The 25,502-nt window shown below is 40.2% G+C and overlaps 1 protein-coding gene across 2 annotated transcripts in view; it reads left to right on the forward strand.

The window, feature by feature from the left end:
• The window catches only part of DOCK1 (dedicator of cytokinesis 1), a 489,282-nt gene extending 479,732 nt beyond the window's left edge, over positions 1-9,550 (forward strand). For both annotated transcript variants that reach the window (XM_078391202.1, XM_020791492.3), the window contains exon 52: positions 8,404-9,550. In XM_078391202.1, coding sequence (XP_078247328.1) covers positions 8,404-8,499 — 96 coding nt within the window. In that variant the 3' untranslated portion in view covers positions 8,500-9,550. The remainder of the gene's footprint in view (positions 1-8,403) is intronic.
• Positions 9,551-25,502: the final 15,952 nt, after the last annotated feature.

The following is a 25,502-nucleotide window of genomic DNA, read 5'->3' on the forward strand; positions in this document are numbered from 1 at the left end:
CCCTGTGTAATAAGCTTTGTCCTGCCAAAGTACATAAAGCTTCAGCCTTCCTCTCATTAAAAATATGGACGAGTTGACTTCTTTCCTTCTCTTGTCATGTTGCAGCATCCATAACATATACAGCACACAGATCAAGCACAGAAGGACTGGCTGATTGTGCAAAAGAATATAAGCAAATCACTGGATGCTTCTAATCTTAGAAGTCCATTCATTGCAGCATGACATTTTATTTAGTTAGGCATCCTTCAGTCTCGAAAGACTATGGTAGCGTGCTCTGTATGGAGGGCTTGGAACAGCGCCTAGTGTGGCTGAGAAGGCCAATTCGAGAGTGACAGTCCCTTCCACACTGAAGACAAACCCAGTCTGTCCCCTGTCCGGCTCCCTGGTTTTGCTGCTTATGTGACTTCCTCTTTGCCTCGGCCTGCTGGGCAAGAGTCTCTTCAAATTGGGAGAGGCCGTGATGCACTGCCTGCCTCCAGGCTGAACGGTCAGATGTCAGGGTTTCCCATCTGTTGAGGTCTATTCCTAAGGCCTTCAGATCTCGCTTGCAGATGTCCTTGTATCGCAGTTGTGGTCTCCCTCTGGGGCGCTTTCCCTGCACTAATTCTCCATAGAGGAGATCCTTTGGAATCCGACCATCAGCCATTCTCACGATGTGCCCAAGCCAACGTAGGCGTCGCTGTTTCAGTAATGTATTCATGCTGAAAATTCCAGCTTGTTCTAGGACTGCTCTGTTTGGAACTTTGTCCTGCCAGGTGATGCCAAAAATCCGTCGGAGGCAACGCATATGGAAGGTGTTCAGCTTCCTCTCCTGCCGTGCACAAAGGGTCCAGGACTCACTGCAGTACAAGAGTGTGCTTAGAACACAGGCTCTATAAACCTGAATCTTCGTATGTGTCGTCAGCTTCTTATTGAGCCATACTCTCTTTGTGAGTCTAGAGAACATGGTGGCTGCTTTCCCAATGCGTTTATCCAGCTCGACATCTAGAGAGAGGGTGTCAGAGATGGTTGAGCCGAGGTACACAAAGTCATGAACAACCTCCAATTCTTGTGTGGAGATGGTAATAGAGGGAGGTGAGTCCACGCCCTGGCCCATGACTTGTGTTTTCTTCAGGCTGATTGTTAGTCCAAAGTCTTGGCAGGCCTTGCTGAAATGATTCATGAGTTGTTGGAGGTCTTCAGCAGAGTGGGCAACAATGGCTGCATCATCTGCGAAGAGGAAGTCCCGCATGCATTTCAGTTGCACTTTGGTCTTCGCTCTCAATCTAGAGAGATTAAAGAGCTTTCCATCTGATCTAGTCCGGAGATAGACGCCCTCGGTTGCAGCTCCAAAGGCATGCTTCAGCATGACAGCAAAAAAGATCCCAAAAAGTGTTGGTGCGAGGACACAGCCCTGTTTCACTCCGCTTTGGATGTCAAAGGGGTCTGATGTTGAGCCGTCAAAAACTACAGTGCCTTTCATTCCCTCATGGAAAGATCTGATGATGTTAAGGAGACGCGGTGGACATCCAATCTTGGGAAGTATTTTAAAAAGGCCATCCCTGCTAACCAGATCGAATGCTTTTGTAAGGTCTATGAAGGCCACTAAGAGTGGCTGTTGTTGTTCCCTACATTTCTCCTGCAGCTGTCGGAGGGAGAATACCATGTCAGTGGTGGATCTATTAGCTCGAAATCCGCACTGTGATTCTGGATAGACTCTATCTGCAAGCACCTGGAGCCTCTTCAGCACAACACGGGCAAGCAGCTTCCCTACCACACTAAGAAGAGAGATGCCACGGTAGTTATTGCAGTCACCCCTGTCTCCTTTGTTCTTGTACAATGTGACGATGTTTGCATCCTTCATGTCCTGTGGTACTCCACCTTCCCTCCAGCAGAGACAAGAGACTTCATACAGTTCGGTGGTGATGATCTCCTTACCGCATTTCAGCACTTCAGCAGGGATGTTATCCTTTCCAGGTGCCTTGCCGGAGGCGAGGGAGTCCAAGGCCGCTTTTATTTCTGCTAGGGTTGGTTCGTTGTCCAGCTCTTCCAAGACAGGCAGGCACTCAATGTTATTTAATGCTTCTTCGGTTACTACATTCTCTCTGGAATATAGCTCAGAGTAGTGCTGTACCCAGCGTTCCATCTGCTGTGCTCGGTCCTGGATAAGCACACCTGTAGCAGACTTCAGGGGAGCAGATTTCTTCTGTATTGGACCTAAGGCCTGTTTGATACCGTCATACATTCCTTTGATGTTACCTGTGTCCGCTGCTAACTGTATCTGAGAGCAGAGCTGGAGCCAATAATCATTGGAGCATCTCCTGGCAGCCTGTTGGGCTTGACTGCGAGCAGCTCGAAGAGCTTGCAAGTTGTACTCGCTAGGACAGGCTTTGTATGCTGCTAGAGCTCTTCTCTTATCCTCGATGGCTGGCATTAACTCCTCTGAATGGGCTTCGAACCAGTCAGCCATCTTTTTGGTCTTCTTGCCAAAGGTGGACAAGGCGGTGTTATAGACAGTGTTCTTGAAGTGTTCCCATCGTTCAGATGCATTTGCATCAGCCGGACCTGGAAGGGCTTCCTCAAGTGCTTGGGTAAATTCCTTCACTTTTCTTTCATCGCAAGTCTTGCTGATGTCAATACGTGGTCTTCCTTCCTTTTTCGTGTGATATACTCTCTTTGTTCGTAGTTTTACTCTACTACACACCAGGGAATGATCAGTATCACAATCAGCACTCTGGTAACTGCGTGTGATCGTAATACTAGGAAGGCTGGAACGTCTAGTGAGGATTAGATCAAGCTGATGCCAATGCTTGGATCTTGGATGCCTCCAGGAAACTCTGTGTTGCAGCTTCGTGTTAAAGAATGTGTTGCTGACACAAAGACCATAATAGCAGCAAAACTCCAGCAAGCGTTGGCCATTTTCATTCATCTTTCCAATGCCAAAACGGCCTAGGCAAGTGGGCCAAGAATTATGATCAGCACCAACTCTAGCGTTAAAGTCTCCAAGAATGAACAGTGCCTCTCTTTCAGGGACTTTTTTGATTAGCATGAAAATGGATTTTCAGCATTCAAAAAATTCTTCTGGCTGGCAAGGAGAAACACTTTGCAGATTTGCATCTTCACTTGTGAGGAAACAAGCAGGGATTAACTTGCCTCCCATAAGAGTGATTCCATTCAGGTGCTTAAGTTGTTTACAGGGCTCTACCCATAATGAAGGATAAAATTATCCAAGAACGTCAACAAAGGAATTAGCCAGTCGTCTGATCTTCAGGTGGAGGCAAGCCCTGAGACTTTCCTGGTCCACTGAGGACTAGATATTGAAAAACAGCATAGTTAGAACTTTTCTGAAGTTTTCATTGATTCCTTTTCAATGTTTAAAGATTTTGATTCAACGGCATTGGAGCTCACTGCAGTTGAACTTTGTTTGCCTGCTCTCTTGCAACTTTTATAGTGCTTTCGTTTCCTGGGGGCAACAACCCCCCCTTCCTTGTCGATGATCCTGATTCATGATCTTATTTGTGGTTTTGAGAAGCTTTTTATGTATAAGTAGTGCTAGTTATACAGAATCAATATTATTTATTCATAAATGTATGTCTCCATGTCCAGGTGACAGCTGAAGTGGCCCCAAAGAATGGCACTCCCCATTATCCCCCTATGTATTTCTCCCCATTCCAGATGAGGACCATTTCAAGGTTGTCCAAAGCTCATCAAGGTTGCATATGAACCTCTGCCATCTGTCTTTTTCAAAAAAAAAATACGAGAGTGACAATGCTGGACCCTCCAGTAGTTGCACTTATGTCAAAGTGCTGAGATATCCTATAGAACTAATGAGAATTCTGTATTAGAATTAAACATCAAGCTCAAGTACTACTGGCACTAAAATTAAAGATGACACAGAAGAATACTTAGGCTCAAACTGATTGTATCAGCTAAAGTATTTTGATTCCAATTGTATAGGAATTTTATTTCAGCTAGTTTTGAATCCATTTGGAAAGAAACATTTTATTGTGATGATGTACTTGCAATAGATTTTAGCTTACTGTTCTTTCCATTGTCATTTCGGAACTCCGTGATGTGCATGCACAAACACACCCTTCTCATAAATAACTGTCTTGCAAAAGAATTTTTGGTGAAAAGTTTTCCTATTAGTATATCTGTACATAAAAGATTTTCTCCCTGCTATTTCGGAGCCTTGCACACATCATTTGCATACAAAGTCAGCTGCATAATTCACATTCAAAATCAAGAAGAGAAACTCAAAGAAAAAAGACAATGGAGCACTTAAATTTATAGCATTGACTGTAATGCTTACAAAGCGTGCAAAAATGGCTTGATTTCCATTAATCCAAAAGTAGATGCAAAGCATGCTGCTGGATATGGCACAGAGAGGAAGCAGCAAATAATAACAGACAAAAATAGTGTATGATGGCTTTCGCCAGTTATAATAGTTTATTGAACCAATGTGTCAGACAAATCTGCTCATAGCAAACATTATGGATAAAGAATATATACATATTTGTACGCTAAATTGGAAAGATGCATCACTAGTATTCCTTGGCCAACCATCCCATTAGATTTCTGTGAATACTCTTTCAATGTTTGAGACAAATTAGAGCCAGCACACTGTGTGCAATACTAGACATTATAATTCACTGCAATACTTCCTGATCTTCATCTGTTTTAACTTCTCAACTGGCAATTAAACTACATAGTGACCCACGTCCTGCTACATGGCTACCCTGGAATGGGGAAATGATATCAAAGTTAGTGGCAGATGGCTGATAATTAAAGAGTCTACTCTTTGATTTCAGGCTGTGCCTGACTCATGCACAATGAGACAACATTCTGTGCAACTCAGAATTGAAGTACCTTTGCAGTTGCACAGCAAGATACTGGGGCTTTGTTGAATATTGCCACATACTGATAATTAGCAGTTATCATTGCCAATTTTTAACAAAAAAATAAAGTAAGTATGAATTTCATTGATATCTAGATAAGTACATTCATTGGCCCAAATGCATATAAGAGATACCAGATTTTCTCTAGCTGTGTTGACATTTATCCCAGTCAGCATGATCATATTAGATGTAGTAAGAGCAATTGTAATTGAAACATCTAGAAAGAACCAGTCTGGAGAAGGCTGGTAATTAGCATTACAGCTGATATTATCATGTGATATCATAAAAATCTATGCTATGCCTCGTGGCACAGTGGTTAAACCGATGTACTGCAGCTAAAACTGTGCTCATGACCTGGGGTTCAAATCCCAGGTAGCTGGCTCAAGGTTGACTCAGCCTTCTATCCTTCCGAGGTTGGTAAAATGAGTACCCAGCTCGCTGGGGGGGGGGGGGAATGTGTAGCCTGCATAATTAAATTGTAAACCGCCCAGAGAGTGCTTGAAGCGCTATGGGGCGATATATAAGCAGCACGCTTTGCTTTGCATTAGCCAAAATTTTATTAGTTATGCCTATTGGTTGGCTTAACACCCTCAGCATATCTTCCACTGGCAAATTACTGGAATTTAAGAAGTTGGCATAGGTGTTTCTTATCACACAACAGCCAACTTTGTGTGCAATAGGAAATGCCTACACTGAAGAAGACAACTTTTTTAAAAAAATTTCTTTATTTTTGTTTTGGTTTTGCCTGACAATGTTTGCAGAATGTATGAAATCATAGAATTGAAGGGGGCTTTCCAGTCCATGCCACTGTTCAATAAGGAAATCCAGAACTAGTGGATCCCTAACAAATGATTGTCCAATATCTGGCATAAGAGAACAAAGGGAGATTCAAGTGTAGAGACAAACGTATTTGGAAGAAGAAGATTTTGTGTTCCCCAGACCAGTCTTACTCCAGCAGACATCCATTCTTAGTTAGCTGTTTTGTATTCCTCCTGTTTTCTAAATGATCTAAGAGGAATTATTCCTTTGCAAAAACAAAACAAAATACAATACAACGCAACACAATCAAATCAAATCTGCTGATACTTTAGAAGTTAACCTTAAATTGCTGTTCGTGCTTTTTCTAATACTTCACTCAACAAACTGATTTTATAAATTGGATTCTGGACCTGCACTTGCTTTGATGCTGCTGAATGAATGAACTGTTTCAACTGTTGAAAGAAAGGGTTCTACAAGGTTGTTTTTTTTTTTTTTTTTTTTTTTACTGTGTCTGAGTAACCCTATTGTTGGGAACTGTAGAATAGTGAAGTTGTAAGGGGTTTAAAAGACCATCAAGTCCAACCCCCTGCTTGATGCCAATACCAATCAAAGATATCTGCTAGGTGGTTGTCTAAGTTTTTCTTGAATGCCTCCAGTGTTGGAGTACTCACCACTTCTCATGGTAATTCGTTCCACCGTCTTGCTGCTTTAACAGTTAGGAAGTTTTTCCTGATATTCAGTTGAAATACGGCTTTCTGTAACTTGAGCCCATTGTTGCGTTTCCTCCACTCTGGGATGACCGAAGACATTGTTCTGGCAAAATTAGCTTTTTTTAAATAAGTTCTGTCCTGGTAAGACAGGGTGGGCAATTTTGGCCCTCTCTATGTTTTTCTGGCCTATAATTTCAGTCAGCATTAGCCATCACAGCCTATACTAAGGGGTAATAGGGGTTGCAGTCCTGCAACATGCAGAGCCATTGCCACCCATTCCTCTTGTAAGAGAACGACTATATAGCTATGATCTGTAAACACTTCATAAATGTTTTCCTGGTAGCTCTAGGAAGTCTGCGGTCTACAGCTCAACATTGCTCCAGTAGGTATACAGTATTTTGCACTAAGTAGAAGCCCATCTCAATGTTTCAGTCCAAAGGAATAGCCCAAACATGAGCCATCACAGAATGCATAGAGCATTTCCTGTTGTTAAAGTGAATGCTGACCTTGTGTGCTATAGTAATTTCCCTTGCTAACTACATAACTATTTGATATATTGATTGGCAGTAAAGATGCTGGTACAGTGAATTGATCTAAACAGTTTTATGTCTGTTTATGTCAAACTCAGAACTAGAAAGACAGAACAACAGAATCTTATGCATACTTTTTCAGAAGTAAGTCCTGATATGCATAAGGGGACTTACTCTTAGATAAGTGACTATACAATTGTAGCCTTCGAAGCAAATAAGGGAAGTAATGTTTTCAAATACCTCAAAATAATGCACCATCTCTGTGCCACAATGAGCTAAAATGGCAAACATTCCATTTGAGTAATGTAACAACTGAAGCTGTGTAATGCAGCTAACATATCTCCAACCTGTTGGCTAGATAATAAATGCATATTTATGCTGGCAGGTGCAGTGACATAACTCAGAACAGGGAATAGCAGGAAGCCATCCCCAGTTGAATATCTAGTCATGCACCGAATTTCTCAATATGCATGCAATTCCAAATTCAATGGAGGACCTGTTCATCAGCAGTTGTTTTACCACTCCATTTTACATCATTGGATTTATGCCAGCATAAGTATTCTGTTGGATTCTTGCCTCTGTTTAGAAGCAGGTCTGCTCACAATGTGACAAAAGTATTGAACTGATTTATCCTGTGAAAAAGAATGTGTACAAAGAGGTGGGGTGGGAAACATCAAAATGGTGGGTGGATAAAGTGGTAATAGTGGCGGCTGGTACCTAGGTATCAACCAGTAAAACAGGCAGAGAGAATTTATGTTCCTTTGATAAACATGAAAGATTATAATTCGGCTAGATATAACACTGCAAGATCATTTAGTGTTACAGCAAAGAAGTAACAGTGGTTGCATGCTTAATGAAGTCAATGAAAATCATCCTGAAAGTACCATGCAGGCAGTTATGACATTAACTATAAAATATGGAATTTTGTCATTGGCCATATAGCTTGCTTTTTATGGAATAAGTAATGTACCACTTCCATAATCTGAGCACTGGCTTGTCAATAATTTGATGAGGCAAACTTGTCATTTCCTATTATCCAAAGCATAATGTTGTTCAAGATATAAATATATTAAGAGTGTTAAGCTTTAATGAATATGTGGTAACAAATGGATGGCTGTTTGGAAGGTAATTAATTCCCCCATCTCTGTATGGACAGAGCACAGTTGGAAGCCAGTTATAAATGAAAGGAAGGACAAATATTCTGGCATGCTATCAACTTGATAGTGCTTAGGGCTAAGAATGGTTAATGAAAACTAATAAAGTGAGAAGCATATCTACTTATGCGAGATACTACTTTTAATACAGAGTTAGTTAATAAATCCTAGGGAAACAGTATTAGATGCTAGACTATAGTTAACAACCAGCAGTAAAGCACAGTTCATAAGAACTCAGCTGGAGTGAAATTAAATTAGTACACCTCTTTATCCTGCATGTCACCAAAGTGTTATTGGAAATTGCATTTGAATCAACTCATTGCTATAAAATCAGTTCATCAGTAAGATATTTTGTTTCAAATTTATCTTGTAGCAACTGCCACCTCCGTTACCAAGCAAAACACCGCCGCCACCTCCTCCAAAGACCACTCGGAAGCAAACCTCTGTGGATTCTGGGATTGTCCAATGAAAAGGAAAGGATACCTCCAAAGACTCAGTTGTAAAATTTTATTTACTTCAAGATGTACACAGTATTTTATAAATACTCATCCAAATCACCAACATCTAACAGTTCTTACTTTCTGCGTGGTACCACCAAATAAGATTGCAGAATTATGAGCCTCCAAATGTATTCCAAAGCACAGATGGATTATTATTCCAGATGTGTGTGTGTATGTGTGTGTGTGTGTTCGTGTGTGTATGTGTGCGTGTACTCATGTAAAAAGTTGTCCTAATTTGTTCCCAGCAACTTAATTTCAAAAGTAAGTAATTGGATCATGGTGGATGAGAGTCAACCATCCAATCTATTATTGCTCTAGCAAATACAGCCTTAAAGGAGAGAAGTATCCTAATACTAGCAGTATAGCTGGATATCATAACTCTGTGATCATTGACATCAAGGAGTTGGGAAATCAAGAATATTCATGAAGAGTATGTGTAATTGCTCTGGACTTCCATTAATGTTGGCCTCTCGTAAGTCATTTTTAAAGTTATACTGTAACTGAATAAGGGCCAACCATTTGCCAAGCCTGCTTTTGCTTGTATTTTAATGTAGAATATATTTTAGGCTCTTTGATAGACATTAATTTATGAGTAAGAACTTGAAGTATGCAGATACTCTGGTTTTGATCATCCCAGTATTTACACAGAAAAAAGAAGACCTTTGTGGAACAAGATTTACGTTTGATTTACAATGTTGTCATTATGTACAGTCATTTTGTATATAGGATGGTTTAGTTTTAACTGCCTGCTTTTAAAGTAATAATGATATAATGTACTTTGAAATGTGTCACAGAGTTTTAAAGTTTTGATAACTGGTGAAAATGTATAAACAGCTAACTCATATATTGTTCCCAATAACTGAAATCTGAAAATATTTGGCAATTACAAGAAAAACCAGAAAAGTAACCTTTAAAAAAACCTCAATGTGCTTTTTTTTTTAACCCTCAGCAAACTTTATAACCTTAACAATAGTTTTGATATTTTACTGCCTCCTGAAATAAAAAATAATATTTTAAAACGTTTCCTTTCTCTAAGAAAGCAAGACTGGTTGCTTATTTAAAACACATGTAATTAATTATGGTCATTGGCTGTGAAGCATTTAGGGCTTTCATCAGCCACAAAAATATAATTTAGGCACTGGGTGAAATCCTGTTCATGCAACTACACCTGTGGAAGGTGAATTATATCATCAGCAGGGGCAATTTTCAGAAATTAAACTTTTCTATTTACATTTTGTGGCTCCTACAGCTTCTGTTTAATCAATCCTTTCCATCATGTAGGAGCCATGGTACATGAGAATACAGTGGTGCCTCGACTGATGACCATAATCCATTCGAAATGGTTGTAAGTCAAAGCACCATTTCCCATTGAAATGCATGGGAACGTGATTAATCCATTCCAGCATTTTTTAAAAATACCAATAAAATAAAACAAAATAAAAATAAAACACTTCAAGCCCCATAGGAATGTGCTGGGGCTGCAAAAAACAAAACAAAAAACCAACCCCAAAATAAACATTGGCGCAAATCCCACACTGGTGAGACTGGTGGAGAAGAGGAGCCACCCCCACGGGGCCAAGCACTGAGCGTGGCCCCACCAGGAAGGAGGAGGCAGCAACGTGGGAGGACCCTTCCTCCAGGAGCTGGGATCGGGGGGCCCTCCGCCTCCATGCCGAGGCCCGAGATCCCACCATTAGGTACAGTAACGCCCCCGCCTTCCCCCGCCGCTGCATCCCTTTCCCTAATCGTTGGGGTGAAAGAGCTACAAAGAAGCAGCCTATTCGCCACCAGTGGTTTGAATTTCCCGCCTTTTCCCCCTGCCTTTTCCTGGTCGCAAGTCGAAGCTCTGGCCACAAGTCGAAGCAAAAATTTGCAGCCGGAGCTGGTCGAAACTTGAAATGGTTGTAAGCAGGGACGGTCGTAAGTTAAGGCACCAACATAAACTCTTTAATGGCCAAAAACAGCTGCCACCAGAACTGGCAGTGGTGATGTCTCATGACTCACACAGCTTCCAAATAATGAAAGAGATTCCACAGGAGCCATAGGAGTTGCTGGACCAAAATAAGAAGTGTTTAATTCCCAAAAATTGTCCACTGGCAATAATGTCATCTGTCTTCTGTGGGCATTGTTGTGCAAACAAATATAGTGGCTTGAATCCCAAGAACCACTGTCAGAAAAAGAGAGTTGGCTACAAGATTGGTGAAGGTTGGTCTGCACTATTTTTGAGCAATCTCCTTTCCAACTCAAAATGGAAAGTCATCTGCTGACAGCTCCCATCAATTGATAGTCCTCTTGATCCAAACACATTATGTTGTATTGGTACATATTATTTAAATGGAAAAGAGACTTTCTTCCCAGTATAGTTTCAGCATTACATCTTGAAAACCTATGCGATTACTGCTGCTTGACCATCTATAACAGAATGAATTAAACCAAAATGTAAGAGTAGGTAATACCTTTTATTGGGCCACGAAAAAAAAAAAAAAAGCATATTACTAGCTCCTCAGACTAGGCTCAATCACTTCATGGATAGTGAAGAAAAATTGTAGACAAGAGCCCAAAAATTGATGGTAGATGTCTGTGCCAAGTCTGCCTGGAGAGGTGATCTCAGACTTCGGTTTCAAAAAATCCTGTAAGTGTGTCATATATATTTATAGGATTTCTGCTTTGAAAAAAATGAAATTGCAAGTGCAGTATACTTGAGTATCTCCTTGATAGGATGCTTCATAACATGCAAAGGCAACTGATACATTGAAAGAGCAAGATGCATTAGTTTGCTAGTAGAAACTTTTGTCTTATTTAAGAGATAGCAGCTACCTCTTCAGTTTTCCATATATCTAAACTGTCAACAACAAGAAGTTCTAGGGGTACAGCTTTAATCACACTGCATTTATTTTCAGCTTTAGAAAAGATATATCCCACATTGCCGTGTTGAAAACAGTGTTCAGGGCGGCTTACACCATTTAAAAACTAGACATGTACAATAAAATAAATTAAGCAACAATAAAGGAGACAACTGCAGCACGTAAAACCAGATAAAAACAGCAAGATTAGCCATTAAATTAGCAGTGAAATGAGCATCACTGAGAGGAGACATTTTCTCTTTTTGACTGAAAAGAACCAAGACAGAATTAACTTCTGAAATTTACTGCTACCAAATGTCATGATGACTTAGATGGCTCTTTGAGAAGAATTGGACAATTTGTTGAGAATAATTCATCAGAGATGGTTTGTCCTCAAAAACCATGTCAAATGCCAGCTTTTCCTATTGTCCACAAGAACATAAGATGCTGCTGGATCAAAACGACCGTAGCCAGCCGGGATGTTCAGAAGCCATAAATAAGGGCAATAGCTGTCTCCCAGTGTTGTTTCCTGGCAACTGGTATGCAGAGGGATGCTGCTTCTGGTCCTGAAGGTAATATCCAGTCATTGTGAGGCTTCCTCTCTATTATTAAATGCCATTTGAAGTGATTTAAATTGGTGGCCATTACCACATCCTTTGTTGTTAGTGTATTCCTGTACTAGAGTATACAGGTTGGGCTTTTGCCTTTACATGTAAGACATCATAACATCTAAATCATAATTCCTTGGTTCAAAATATAGCCAACAATATGTCAAACCTGCTTATAATATGAGGCAAGCACTATGGTCTCTTCAGTTGTTTGTTCCAGGTGTGCTCCAAATACATGGGAAGGCAAGCAAGAGAGGAAGACTTCCTGTTTCTTGTCACTGGCCAGGAATCTCCATTGATGGCTGAACAATCACAAGCATATTTAAAACCCTCATAGAGAGGGGGAATGTTTACCCCAGTGCTATACGTAAGTGTTGGCCCAGTATGAAGTTCATCCATCAGTATAGTTAATCTGCTTCAGCAAGGCAATACTTCAGGTGTTTTTTTTTTACCTCCAAAGCAACAAATCCCACTGTTTCCTGCTCCCAAGTGTTCTGGGGGAGAACATTAATTCAAGGTCACTTCTTGGTATATTGTTTTACCCTTGACTGTAGCGATGTACAGTCCAACCCTATTTGTATAGAATTTGGAACAGAAAACATTTTTCACTTCCTGCTTGGATTCTACAGGACTGTAAATTATGCTGGATACAGAAGACACAAAGAAAGAGACATGATGGTACTGGATGCATAGAAAAGCAAAAAGAAAGAGGCAGCATGCTAAAGCCGTCCCCCTTCCTAACATACAGTATCTTCAACTTCCAGCATCAATGCACTGCATTTTATCTGCCAGTTGTCCTGACGTTTCAATTTCTTTTTATCCATATGTATTTTTTGTGGCTTTTTAAACTCAGTTTTAAACTTACAATCACCATATTTCTGGTACTGGACACGGGAGACTGTGACTTTGGGAACAAATAGCCTTTTCATAAATGGCAACTGCTTGAATAGAACTGCTATTCTACTTGAAATAGCATTGATGGCAGGTTTGGATTCCGCCTTCTCCAGATTTGCAAAAGATTTTGTGAAATGAAAGCCTCAATAGGAACATGGAAATGATTGTGGGAAATTAGGTTTGCCCTTGAAGAATGCAAATCAGTCTTTAAGGGAAGTAACTTTTCTATTAATTTTACATGCTCTCATATGCATGGCCTACACTGCTCAACACATGGAATAGACTGATCATATGCAGTGCATGAAGTAGTACTGCTTTTAAGGATTGTACAGTATTTGAAAGTAATATCTTACACTAGACTTGAAGAGGACTCCCTCGGTAGGGAGCTTCTTATGTTCTCGGGCAAATCCCTATCTCACATACCACCTGCTTCTTCACAGTTGCATCATCATTGCTTGTGTCAAAATGATTGACACTGGGAACAGCACTCTCTGTATATGCTGATCAGGAGTTTATTCAAGGCTCATTTTGCAATAATTTATCTGCAAGGAAGGTGAACAGATTAATTGTTTTATTCACTTTTCAGTAGCACTGCTAGTTGGTAAACGGCCATCCTGCAATGCTTGTGCTATATGTCTCTCCCTTGTCATTTGCTTCACTTGGTCAAGATGTCTTTTGGGCACTAACTTCAGCATAAGGCATGCTGACCATCTTTAGAATGTTGTAATCCACAAGACCTGTCAGGTCTTCTAGAAAAAAACTGCGAAAATCTTTGAACAAAGTCAATACTGTCTCCATGCCATTGAGCGCATTCTAGCTATGGTGATTGGGGTTCTCCACAATGGATGTACCAGGATGTTCCATGTTACTGAGAATATTAGATCTTCCTGTTGGTGGCTGAGTCTCTTAAAGGAGCCATCCATGTTTTACCAAGGCCAGACAGTTCTTAATTGAGCCTATTTGCCTCTTTCCCTTCATTTTATATGTACAAGTTGACCCTTGCCATATAATATGCTATCACTGTGGCTTTCCCCCCAGCATGTTTGGCCTTGGGTTAGCATGCTTAGCATTTAAGTATGATTACATCAGGACTGCTATCATAAAAGTGTTCTGATGCCCCTTAATTCTCACAACACTTACTGTTCAGTTGTTAGGTAAAGGTAAAGGTTCCCCCTTGACAATTTGTCCAGTCGTTCAGTTGTTACCTTGTCTATTAACTCCCCCCCCCACTTCCATCACAGAAATGACACTGATCATAGACTTGTTCCATTGCAGTAGAGTCTACCCATCTTAGTCAGACACTCTGTCTGCTGCACCACACTGGCACATACTACCATCAGTCAGAATGCTCTGTTTCCCAGGTTGCTAGCTTCAAAGTATTTTTGTTTCTTTCATAGGGGCAAGTTACATACCCCACCTGCACAACTGAAATGTTCTTGTGCTGTGTGATTCTCAGGTTGAATGATCAGATTATATGTTAATTTGAGAATGTTACCTATTAATACCACTCATTTCATTGCAAATCAGAAGGTGTAAAGAATTTGATGACATTAATAAACAAATTCAGAATGAATAATATATAAACTATTGTTCCTGTGCAATAAAAGCTATTGTCAATAGTACTTTTGATTTAAAAAATTGCACTATTGGCAGACAAAATTTACATTAGAGCCCATTTCCCATTAATTTTTGTGGTCATAAAAAAACCCCCATCTTTGAAAACAGCAATCATGGAATTTTATTTCAAAAATCCATTCAAATTGGCTACTGGTAATATAGCAAAAACCCTTCATGGACTGCTGTCTTGTCGTGGCAAAGGGGCTTGGGTAATTCAAAGAAGCTATGGGCTATGCCTTGCAGGGACACCTAAGACGGATAGATCATAGTGGAGAGTTCTGACTAAACACGATCCACCTGGAGCAGGAACTGTCAAGCCACTCCAGTATCTTTGCCAAGAAACTCCATGGACAGAAACAAAAGGCTAGAAGATGTGATGCTGAAAGATGAGCCCCTCAGTTCAGAAGGCATCCAACATGTTATTGAGGAAGAGCGAGTAGCTCCAGAGTACGAGTAGTTCCAGAGTACGAGTAGCTCCAGAGCTAATGAAGTGGTAGGGCCAAAGCCGAAAGGATGCTCAGCTGCAGACGTGCCTGAAAGTGAAAGGAAAGTCTGATGCTGCAAAGAAAAATACTGCATAGGATCCTGGAATGCAAGATCTGTGAACCTTGGGAAGCTGGATGTGGTCAAACAGGAGATGGCATGAATAAACATCGACATCCTGGGCGAATTCAATTCAGACAATTATCATATCTACTATTGTGGGCTAGAATATCATAGAAGAAATGGAGTACAGTAGCCCTCATAGTCAACAAAAGAATGGGAAAAGCTGTACTGCGATACAATCTCAAAAATGATAGAATGATGTCAATACGAATCCAAGGCAGACCTTTCAACATCACAGTAATCCAAGTTTATGCACCAACCACCGATGCTGAAGAGGCTGAAATTGACCAATTCTATGAAGACTTACAACACCTTCTAGAACTGACACCAAAGAAAGATGTTCTTCTCATTATAGGGGACTGGAATGCTAAAGTAGGGAGTCAAGAGATAAAAGGGACAACAGATAAGTTTGGCCTTAGAGTTCAAAACAAAGCAGGGCAAAGGCTAATAGAGTTTTGTCAAGAGAACAAACACTCTTTTCCAACAACAAAAGAGGCAACTCTACACATGGACATCACTGGATGGGCAGTACCGAAATCAGATTGATTATGTTCTCTGCAGCCAAAGATGAAGAAGCTCTATACAGTCAGCAAAAAGAAGCCCTGGAACTGATTGTGGCTCTTATCATCAGCTTCTCATAGCAAAAGCTTAAAGTGAAGAAAGTATGAAAAACCACTGTGCTAGTCAGGTATAATCTAAACCCAATCCCTTATGAATACACAGTAGACATGGAGAACAAATTTAAGGAACTTGATTTGGTGAACAGAATGCCTGGAGAACTATGGATGGAGGCTCGTAACACTGTAAAGGAGGCAGAAACAAAAAACATCCCAAAGAAAAGGAAATGCAAGAAAGCGAAGTGGCTGTCTAACGAGGCCTTAGAAATAGCAGAAAAGTGAAGGGAAACCAAATGCAAGGGAGATAGGGAAAGTTACAGAAAATTGAATGTAGACGTCCAAAGAATAGCAAGGAGAGACAAGAGGGCCTTATTAAATGAACAGTGCAAAGAAATAGAGGAAAATAATAGAAAGAGATAAACTAGAGATCTGTTCAAGAACATTGGAGATATTAATGGAACATTGTGTGCAAAGATGGATATGATAAAGGACAGAAATGGTAGGGACCTAACAGAAACACAAGACATAAAGAAGAGGGGGCAGGAATACACAGAGGAATTATACCACAAAGATCTCGGACAACCCAAATAGTGCGGTTGCTGACCTTGAGCCAGACACCCTGAAGTCAAGTGGGCCTTAGAAAGAAATGGGAGTGCCTGACCACCTTATCTATCTCCTGAGAAATCTATATGTGGGATAGGTAGCAACAGTTACAACTGAATATGGAACAACTGATTGGTTCAAAATTGGGAAAGGAGTACGATAAGGCTGTATATTGTCTCTCTGCTTATTTAACTTATATGCAGAATATATCATGTGAAAGGCAGGACTGGACAAATCCCAAGCCGTAATTAAGATTTCCATGAAGAATATCAAAAACCTGAGATATTCCGGAAATACCACTCTGATGGCAAAAAAGGTGAAAGAGGAGAGTGCAAAAAATGGTCTGAAGCTCAACATCAAAAACAAAAACAAAAACAAAACTAAGATTATGGCCACTGGTCCCATCACCTCCTGGCAAATAGAAGGGGAAAATATGGAGGCAGTGACAGATTTTAATTTCTTGGGCTGCATGATCACTGCAGATGGTGACAACAGCCACGAAATTAAAAGACGCCTGCTTCTTGGGAGGAATAGCGATGACAAATCTAGAGAGCATCTTAAAAAGCAGAGACATCACCTTGTCAACAAAGGTCCACATAAGCAAATCTGAGTTTTTTTCAGTGGTGATGTGTGGAAGTGAGAGCTGGACCATAAAGAAGGCTAACTGCCAAAGAATTGATGCTTTTGAATTGTGGTGCTGGAGAAAACTCTTGAGAGTCCCCTGGACTGCATAGAGAACAAACCTATCCATTTTAAAGGAAATCAACCCTGAGTGCTCACTGGAAAGACAGATCCTGAAGCTAAGGCTCCAGTACTTTGACCATCTCATAAGCAGAGCCAACTCCCTGGAAAAGACCCTGATGTGAAGGTGTGAAAGTGTGAAGGCAAGCGGAGAAGGGGACATCAGAGGCCGATATGGTTGGACAGTGTCATCGAATCTACCAACATCAATTTGACCCAACTCCGGGAGGCAGTGGAAGACAGGAGGGCCTGGCGTGCTCTGGTCCATGGGGTCACGAAGAGTCGGAAACGACTAAACAACAAACAACAAAAGTTTTATTTATTTCACATTTTATTAGTTTAACCAACCCTATGTGCATTTTTAAAATGTTCACTCAAATACATACAAAAATGTGCTTCGCTTCACTTCTAATAATGAACTGTATGCTTTGGAGAAAGCTCTGTTAAGGTATCATCCTGTACACACGGAGGATGGTTGTTAATTTATCATTAGTATGAATTTCAAACAATGGCCTTTTAGGCACCTTCCAACTCCATTATTCTATAATGATTCTATGACATATTTGCAGTCTTTCTAGCACCAGAATGACCATTTGGGAAAATGCCAACAGCAGCCAATTAAGGCCAAAAAGCTTTTTGAGAGACTCAGATAGCCAACAGCGGTGGCTTTGCTTTCTTCAATCAGATGAGAAGTAGCAATATTAATGAATATTTTTGTCTATTTAAAAATAAAGCAGGATGAAGGTGGTGCTGATGAACAGATAGTAAGTACTAGAAACGATGACAGACTATTGATGACAGTATAGTATGTATTGCTACAGAAAAGCTAAGGAAAACCTTTATCTGAAGCACGTATAAAGAGTAGGTCTAACATGTCACTCTGCCTTTTAGATGGTCACCCATTGTCAGTCAGATAAAACATATATAAAAGAGCAGGTAGAAGTTTATTCATTTATTTTTAGACTTGCAGGAAACCAAGCTGACTGGATCATTCAGTTAAATGCACCATTTAATTTAATGATTCTTATCTCTTTATATGTGAATTGCATAAAGGGATGTCATGTTTAAAATTGAAGCCATATGTGTTTTCAGTTCCACCCCTAATATGTACATGGATCAAGAGCAAACCAGAATATATAGCCCTCTATGCATGCTGAGATTCTGATCCCACATCACTCCAGTTCAAAACAAGTTTATCAAGGCAAAGAGTAGAGTATGTATGATTAAGATAAGGAATTTGTTTTCTGGAATAACAGTTTGTGTGTTTTATATATGAGTGGTCAATCAACATGGTGAACTTTTAACACAGACATCGAAATCTGCCAGAAATCTAACCCATGTGGCATTAATGCTGTTGGAAAGTAACAGATTTTTATGAAAGCAAGTGCATTATATAGTAGGTTTTCCTATTATAAGCACATTCTCAGAAAAGTGTGCTTATATCTATTTTCATGTAGTTTCCAAAAGGACAACCATATTGGTCTGTTGCAGAAAAAGCAATGACATGTCCCATGGTACAGCAGAAACAAATTTACTATAGGCCAAAATGGATCTGACCAAGTGGCCACATAAAAGTGTGTGTTTTAGTAAACTTAGTGGTCTTCACAATGCCATAAGTCTTTTTGCTAATTTTATGCATCTTCCAAAAGTTCCCCAAGACTTGGCCATTTTAGCTGCAGTGTCATGCTATATCCTGGCTAGTGTACAAATGTCCTGAGATTCAGAAACTAAAATAAGGACATGAACAAGAGCTCTTTTGAAATAGGCCCACAGTCTTGAAGGGCAGCAGTTGTTTCTGGATTCTAACTTAGAGAAAGAATGGAGTGATAACATCCAGCTTGGGTGAGAGGAGAGAATAAGAGAGAGATTGAACAAAGCAACCAAATCTAAAGGAACTGAAGTACTGTATCGGGAATCAGTACTAGCCAGTTCATGGCTGCAACTGAATTAAGCCCAAGGCTGGTTAGCTTGGGAAAGAGGACAGAAGATGAGTTGATGCTATTGCTTAGGCAACAGCTGACTGCTAACTTAAACCCAATTTGGATAGCACAATGAGGTGTATGGCCAAACACCTCCATTTCCCCAAGTTTCTCAGCTTGGGTAGAAGTCCTTGGTAATCCAGCTGCTGGCTAAAACAAAGAGCCAGTGTGCTTCTTAGCAGACAGATGGGCCACAATGGAATGCCTCCAAGCTCTCTGGGGTGGTTTCTGAAGCCTGATTATTTCTGGGGGGGAATTCTAGTATACAGGAAGACAGACAGAGACAGAAGCTTATTAAAAAGAAACAGAACCTACCTGGATGCTTTTTTAGTTATGGAAAGAGCTCATTTTGCAAGGTTTTGTTCCTCTTACTTTTAGTATTATCAAGATTTCAAAGCAATTTCTTTCCTTGGTGATTACTCTGATTACTCTGTTATGTGCTAAGCACTGCAAACACAATAGCAAGTTTTCAGTTTCTGACGTTTAGACAAACAACAAGACATTACAGTATATTAGCTGGTGTTTTAAATGTTAGCAAAAGTGAACAGCGAAATCTGTTGTACGTTGAATCCACTTAGGTAAAATTACAGGACTGAAAAAAAATGATGAGTGCAAATTAACAGGTGTTTGAAAGAATCTTGACAGTTTTCTCCATGATTCGTTTCATCAATTCAAACATCCGAAATGTAAAACTGTAAACATTTATGTAATGGTTCAGAGTTCTATTTGAATACCTCAAAATTCATTCCTGAAGTAGCATAGTTTATAATGATTATAAAAAGTTTGAAATATCAATCTGGCATGCACTATTTTAAATATTTTGCTAGTAAAACTGAATTCTAGGTTAAAGAAAAACTGGCTGACATCAGCACCATATCCTGCCTGATGACATTGCAAATTTACAGTTATGACATATGGCTTTGACAATAAATTTGATTTGACTTGACATTCTTCACAGCCTGCTGTAGCAATGGGTTTCAGGTTCAGGCTGAACTCTGAACTCTTATTTATTTATTTATTTTATTTATTCAATTTATATGCCGCCCACACTACCTGTGTAGCTAAGCAAGAAGATTTTGCCCAACATTTATCAAATGCACCGTATATTTTATTATTAAGTGGTGGTTTATGCTGTCATTCTCTGTGGCTGACGTATGTGTTCCCAGTGTAATGCTAGTAAAGTGCAGATAAGAGCTCCAAAGATCAGATTCTTCATAAATAACTTCATCATGCTTCTAGAGATAAAAGAGGACTTTGCAGTGGGATTTATAAAATGGTCTTTTAACATTTGGTGTCTCTAGAACTGTGTCCAAGCTCTCTTACGGATTGGAAATCATATTATGTTAGAATTACTTAAAATAGTTAAAGAAAGCTAACCCCATTTTGAAACTTAGTTCATAACACAACAGGAATGAAATTCTTCACACTTAACAATTGCTATTCCAGAGAGACACACCAAGAGAAGGAAGACAGCTAAGTTGCAGATGAAAATAAAGAGAAAATTCCCAGTCCAGTTTTTATATTGTTAAATTATAAAATCAAAAAAGAAATGTATACTATAATTCCTTTTTTGTAAACATCCTTCAGTGGAATTATATTTTTATTAGTCTACTGTGGAATTTGGCAAGCTGGAATATTTATTGGAAATTTAGAACATCTCTCTCTCTCTCTCTCTCTCTCTCTCTCTCTCTCGTGTGTGTGTGTGTGTGTGTGTGTGTGTGTCTGTGTCTGTGTCTGTGTCTGTGTCTGTGTCTGTTACTGTTATGAGCCTAGGTCTCACTTTCCCCCGATATAAATATGATTCCAGTGGCAAGAATTCAGTGCTATAGATGTTTTCCTTTTCTAAAGAAAAATAAATCTACGTCTTCTCCTTTAAAATACACACACACACACACACGCACGCACGCACGCGCACGCACACACACACACACACACACACACACACACACACACACACACACACACACACACACACACACACACACAAAGATATAATAAAGAGGAAAACCCTCCATTGTGAGCGCAATTAATATGAGCATGGTTTGGTCGTCCCAGAATGACAGAAATGTTCCTAAAGCAACAACTGCTCAGATGCAACTATAAAACCTGGAAGAAAAGAATAATAACTTTCCGTCGTTGTCGAAAATAATCAATACATTCTTTTTTCCGGTATACTCCCTTTTTTAACAGACAAAAGTACTTTAGGGGGAAAAACTGTTCCAACATATCTAATTTATTTTGCCACTGGGATTATTTTTTTGCCTTGGGGCCACTGTAATGTACAGTGTGTGTGGGGGGGGGGGCGGGAAGTCCCATGCTGTTTCAGTAAATCGTGACAGCAAGAAACAGAAATGATGCACTCTGCTTGTAGTTAGTTGGCTCCACTCCACTGGAATTCTTAGTGGGTTAATGAAATACATGATATACATTTAACTCTAGGGATATCAAGTGTGTTATAGTGAAGAGCACAATGAACTAGGACTCAGAAAAAGGACCTTAGTTCAAATTCATACTTGATTATAGAACTCAACAGTCTTCCTCCATCAGGAAAGGCAGTGCGACACAGCAGTACAAAATGAACCCCACATGTGATTCTTTTTCTCCACCACCACTGCTCAGGCCATGTCCTCCCTGGTATCAGAAGAGTTCTTCCCCTGATAAAGTAATTCGTTACAGCCATTGCTGTTATTAGCAAAAAAGTAAGCTAACTCATTACTGCAGCTTGTAACTCATCAGAAAAACAAGTTACCTCCTGGCCGTTTTAATCTCGTAACACAACTAGACCTTTCTCCTGATGTACACTAGACCAGAGCCTTAGAAGAGAGAGAGAGAGAGAGAGAGAGAGAGAGAGAGAGAGAGAGAGAGAGAGAGAGAGAGAGAGAGAGAGAGTGTGTGTGTGTGTGTGTGTGTGTGTGTGTGTGTGTGTGTGTGTGTGTGTGTGTGTGTGTGTGTGTGTGTGTGTGTCACAGTGAGCTGCAGTCTGTGAAAGGCATTTTACCTCTTCTGCTCCCCGCTGTCTATAGGCTGTTATTTAGAAGGAGCTTCAGTACCAACATTGGCTTGTTTTTGGTTGATAAAAGGTATGTCCCCAGAGCAGAATGACCTGAAGTTGGCAGGTAATTGACAGCAGGGCACTGATCTTTAATGGGAATAAAACAACATTGCTGGGCCTCCTCAGGGATTCTGGCAGGGTTATCTAACACATAATTATGTAACTTTAGTAGGAATGTTTTCTCTTTTCTGTAGGTCATTGTAGTGCTAGAAAGAAACAGCTTTGCTGCTCAGGACTTGTTTCCCCCGCCCTGGATTTCTCTGTTGCTCTTTGTTTCTGGATGACAGCAGGCATTAGTGGATAGTACAACATAATTGGGAGTGAGCAGTGAACCCCCACCAGCAGCGCGTGCGCGCGCGCGCACACACACACACACACAGCTGTGTGGGAAGGAGACTTTTTTTCTTTTCTAAAATCTCCCTTGCAGTGAGACTGCTTCTCTGGAATTCCATCCCCTCCTGCAATTATTCATTAAGTTACAGCTAAATTCATAGCAGTGCTGAAAATTATCCTTACAACAACAGCATACAGCTAACTTAAACTCTAGCACGGGGGCATCCCAGCTTAATGGACAGATATATGAGCAGATCAGGTAACATCCACTGGAGATGGCATACTGAAGTAACCCATGACCCAAAGGCAGCATGGAAGTCTCCTTTGCAGTCGGGACACTGCAGATTTGTCTTTCTTGAAAGTTTTGGGTCCAGTGCAGTTATTCTGCCTGTATCCAAGTGGCAGATTCAAAAGGCCCCCCCATGAGGGTAGGGATGGGGGCTCGCTTCGGTCGGGGGTGCCTGACTGTCATGCATTCTAACGACCCAATAAATAGACAAACTCCCAGATCATTCTTTCCATTAAAATATTCTCTGTTGCAGTGCCCAGACAGTGGAACTCCCTCCCACAGAAGGCTAAACTGGCCCCATTTTTACTCTCTTTCTGCAAGCAGGCAAAGACCTTTCTCTTCAGCTTTCCCTGAGTTGAATGGCTGCTGTGTAGGTGGTTTTTTTTAATGGATTGTTGGACTTTACTGCATTGAATGTGTTTTGGTGTTGCTTAATTTTTGTATTGTATTCATTGATCCCTTCAGCTTTGTATACTCGTTACTATGCTGAATACTGCCTTTTAATTGTTATAAGCTGTCTTGTGTCCTTTTCAAGGAGAAAGGTGGGTTTAAAATATTTAAGATAAATAAATAACCCCTCTTCTCCAATAAATGATGAGGGGGCCTCACAATGCAAAATAGCTTCATTTGAACTATCAGAGGGACTTCCTGCATCTCTATACAGTGGTGCTTTGCTAGAAGATGATAATCCGTTCCACTGAAATTGCTGTTTAGCGAAATCGTCTAGCGAAAAGCATTTACCCACTGGAATGCATTGAAACCTGTTTAATGCATGCCAATGGGGAAGAATGGTCATTGTTTAGTGAAGATCGGTCATAGGAAAGCCACTTTGCGAACCGCCGATCAGCTGTTTAAATCGCTGTCTTGCAAAGCTTCGGTCCCAAAAACACCTATTTTGCGAGTGCGGAGGGAGCTGTCAAAATCATCGTCTAGCGAAAATCGGTTTGCGAAGCAGGGACCAAACATTGTCCAGTGAAATTCCCGCATACGAATCACTGTTTTGCGAATTGCTATAGCAATCGCAAAAAGTCAATGTCTATCGAAAAAACTGTCATGCGGGGTAACTGTCTAGCGAGGCACCACTGTATTTGTTCCCTTTGTGTTCATTTATTACATTTCTACTCTACGTTCCCCATAAGGAATAGTACTCAAAGTGACTTATGAAGTTTCATTAACAGGTAGGAACAAACAGAGCAGCAGGCACCCACATTCAACCACCCATACCTTGTTCCCCTTCCTGGTGTCGCATTCCACAGACTCTCAAGTTTTCTTCTGCAGAAAGTGAGAGGTCCTCTTAGTGCTTGTGAAGCTGATTTCATGAAAAGCAACTGTCCCCCAGCTAAAATTGTGTCTGTTTACATTATCACATATGTCATGCCCCAGTTGTAGTTACAGTCCAAGACAGTGCAATACTGGGCCAGATAGACCTCTGGCTATTGAACTTCATCCTCAAAATTTGCTTCTACATCAGAAAGTCATTTTTATATTTGGTACATTCACCACTGTTCAAAGGCAAATATCTCTTAGGACTAGAAAAATTGGAATATACAAGTAATTAAGGCACTATTTAAAAAGTGCTCAGGAAACCTTTATTTATTTATTTATTTAATATACTCTTTTGGGGGGAAGTCCTAGTCTAGCTCCATCTTTTCTTATCAAATATTTTTATAATCTGGACTACTGGATGGGTCCACTAAGGCAGTGGTCCCCAACCTTGGGCCTCCAGCTGTGCTTGAAATACAACTCTCAGAAGGCTTCACCACCACCTCTGCTGGCCAGGATTTCTGAGAGTTGTATTTCAAGCACAGCTGGAGGCCCAAGGTTGGGGACCACTGCCTTAGTGGACCCATCCAGTAGTCCAGAATAAAAATATTTGATAAGAAAAGATTTGATAAGAAAAGAAAAGCCGCCTAGAGTGGTTGAAATGACTAGATAGGCGGGGTATAAATAAATAAATAAATAAATAAATAAATAAATAAATAAATAAATAAATAAATAAATAAATAAATAAATAAATAAATAAATAAATAAGGGACTTTTAAAAAGCTGAAGACACACCTTCAGTTATATCTGTATTGTAAAGAAATAAATCATTGGCCAGATGCCTACTGGGATTTTACTCTAGAGTAAGTGAAACCATATATGTCACAATGGCAAATATCAGCTAATTAATGAGGTGCCAGTCACATGACTTGGCACACAGTCTAGCATGTGTCCAGCACTTTGTTAATTAGTCCCAATTCGCCATCACAATTTACACAACTTTACTAACTCCAGAGTAAAATTCCCATAGGAATATATATCTCTAGCACTTTGTTTCTGCAATAAGGAAAACTGAGGGGGAAGAATAGAGACCTACTAATCATGTGACAATTTATCTATAGATGAATACTTCTGTTCCATTTTCCTTTCATTATAAAAGGAAATGTTGGAGCAAAGGAAAGTACCTTTAGGCAAGAACAAAGCCAGCTGAGAACAAAATGAAACACATGCTAGCAGAGGGGTTTGAAGAAAAATGTGTGCCTGTATCCTGCCTCTTGTAGTAAACCAGTCTGACAGCCATGTTTTGAAAAGAGCAACATAAAAGTACTTAACTAACAAACTGCCCCAGAGCAGATACTCTTGCTGCCAGCCTTGATGACTACCACAGTTATGTTCAGGATGAGAAGGCCAATCTCTCAACTCTGCTAGTTTATGGTTTAGCTATTTGGGACCATGTGAGAAATCAATTCCTTCTTGAATGCTAATGGAAAATTATCAAAGATGCAACCAACTTCACTGGACGCCCTT

Source organism: Pogona vitticeps, chromosome 3 (genome assembly GCF_051106095.1).
Source record: "Pogona vitticeps strain Pit_001003342236 chromosome 3, PviZW2.1, whole genome shotgun sequence".
NCBI lineage: Eukaryota > Metazoa > Chordata > Lepidosauria > Squamata > Agamidae > Pogona > Pogona vitticeps.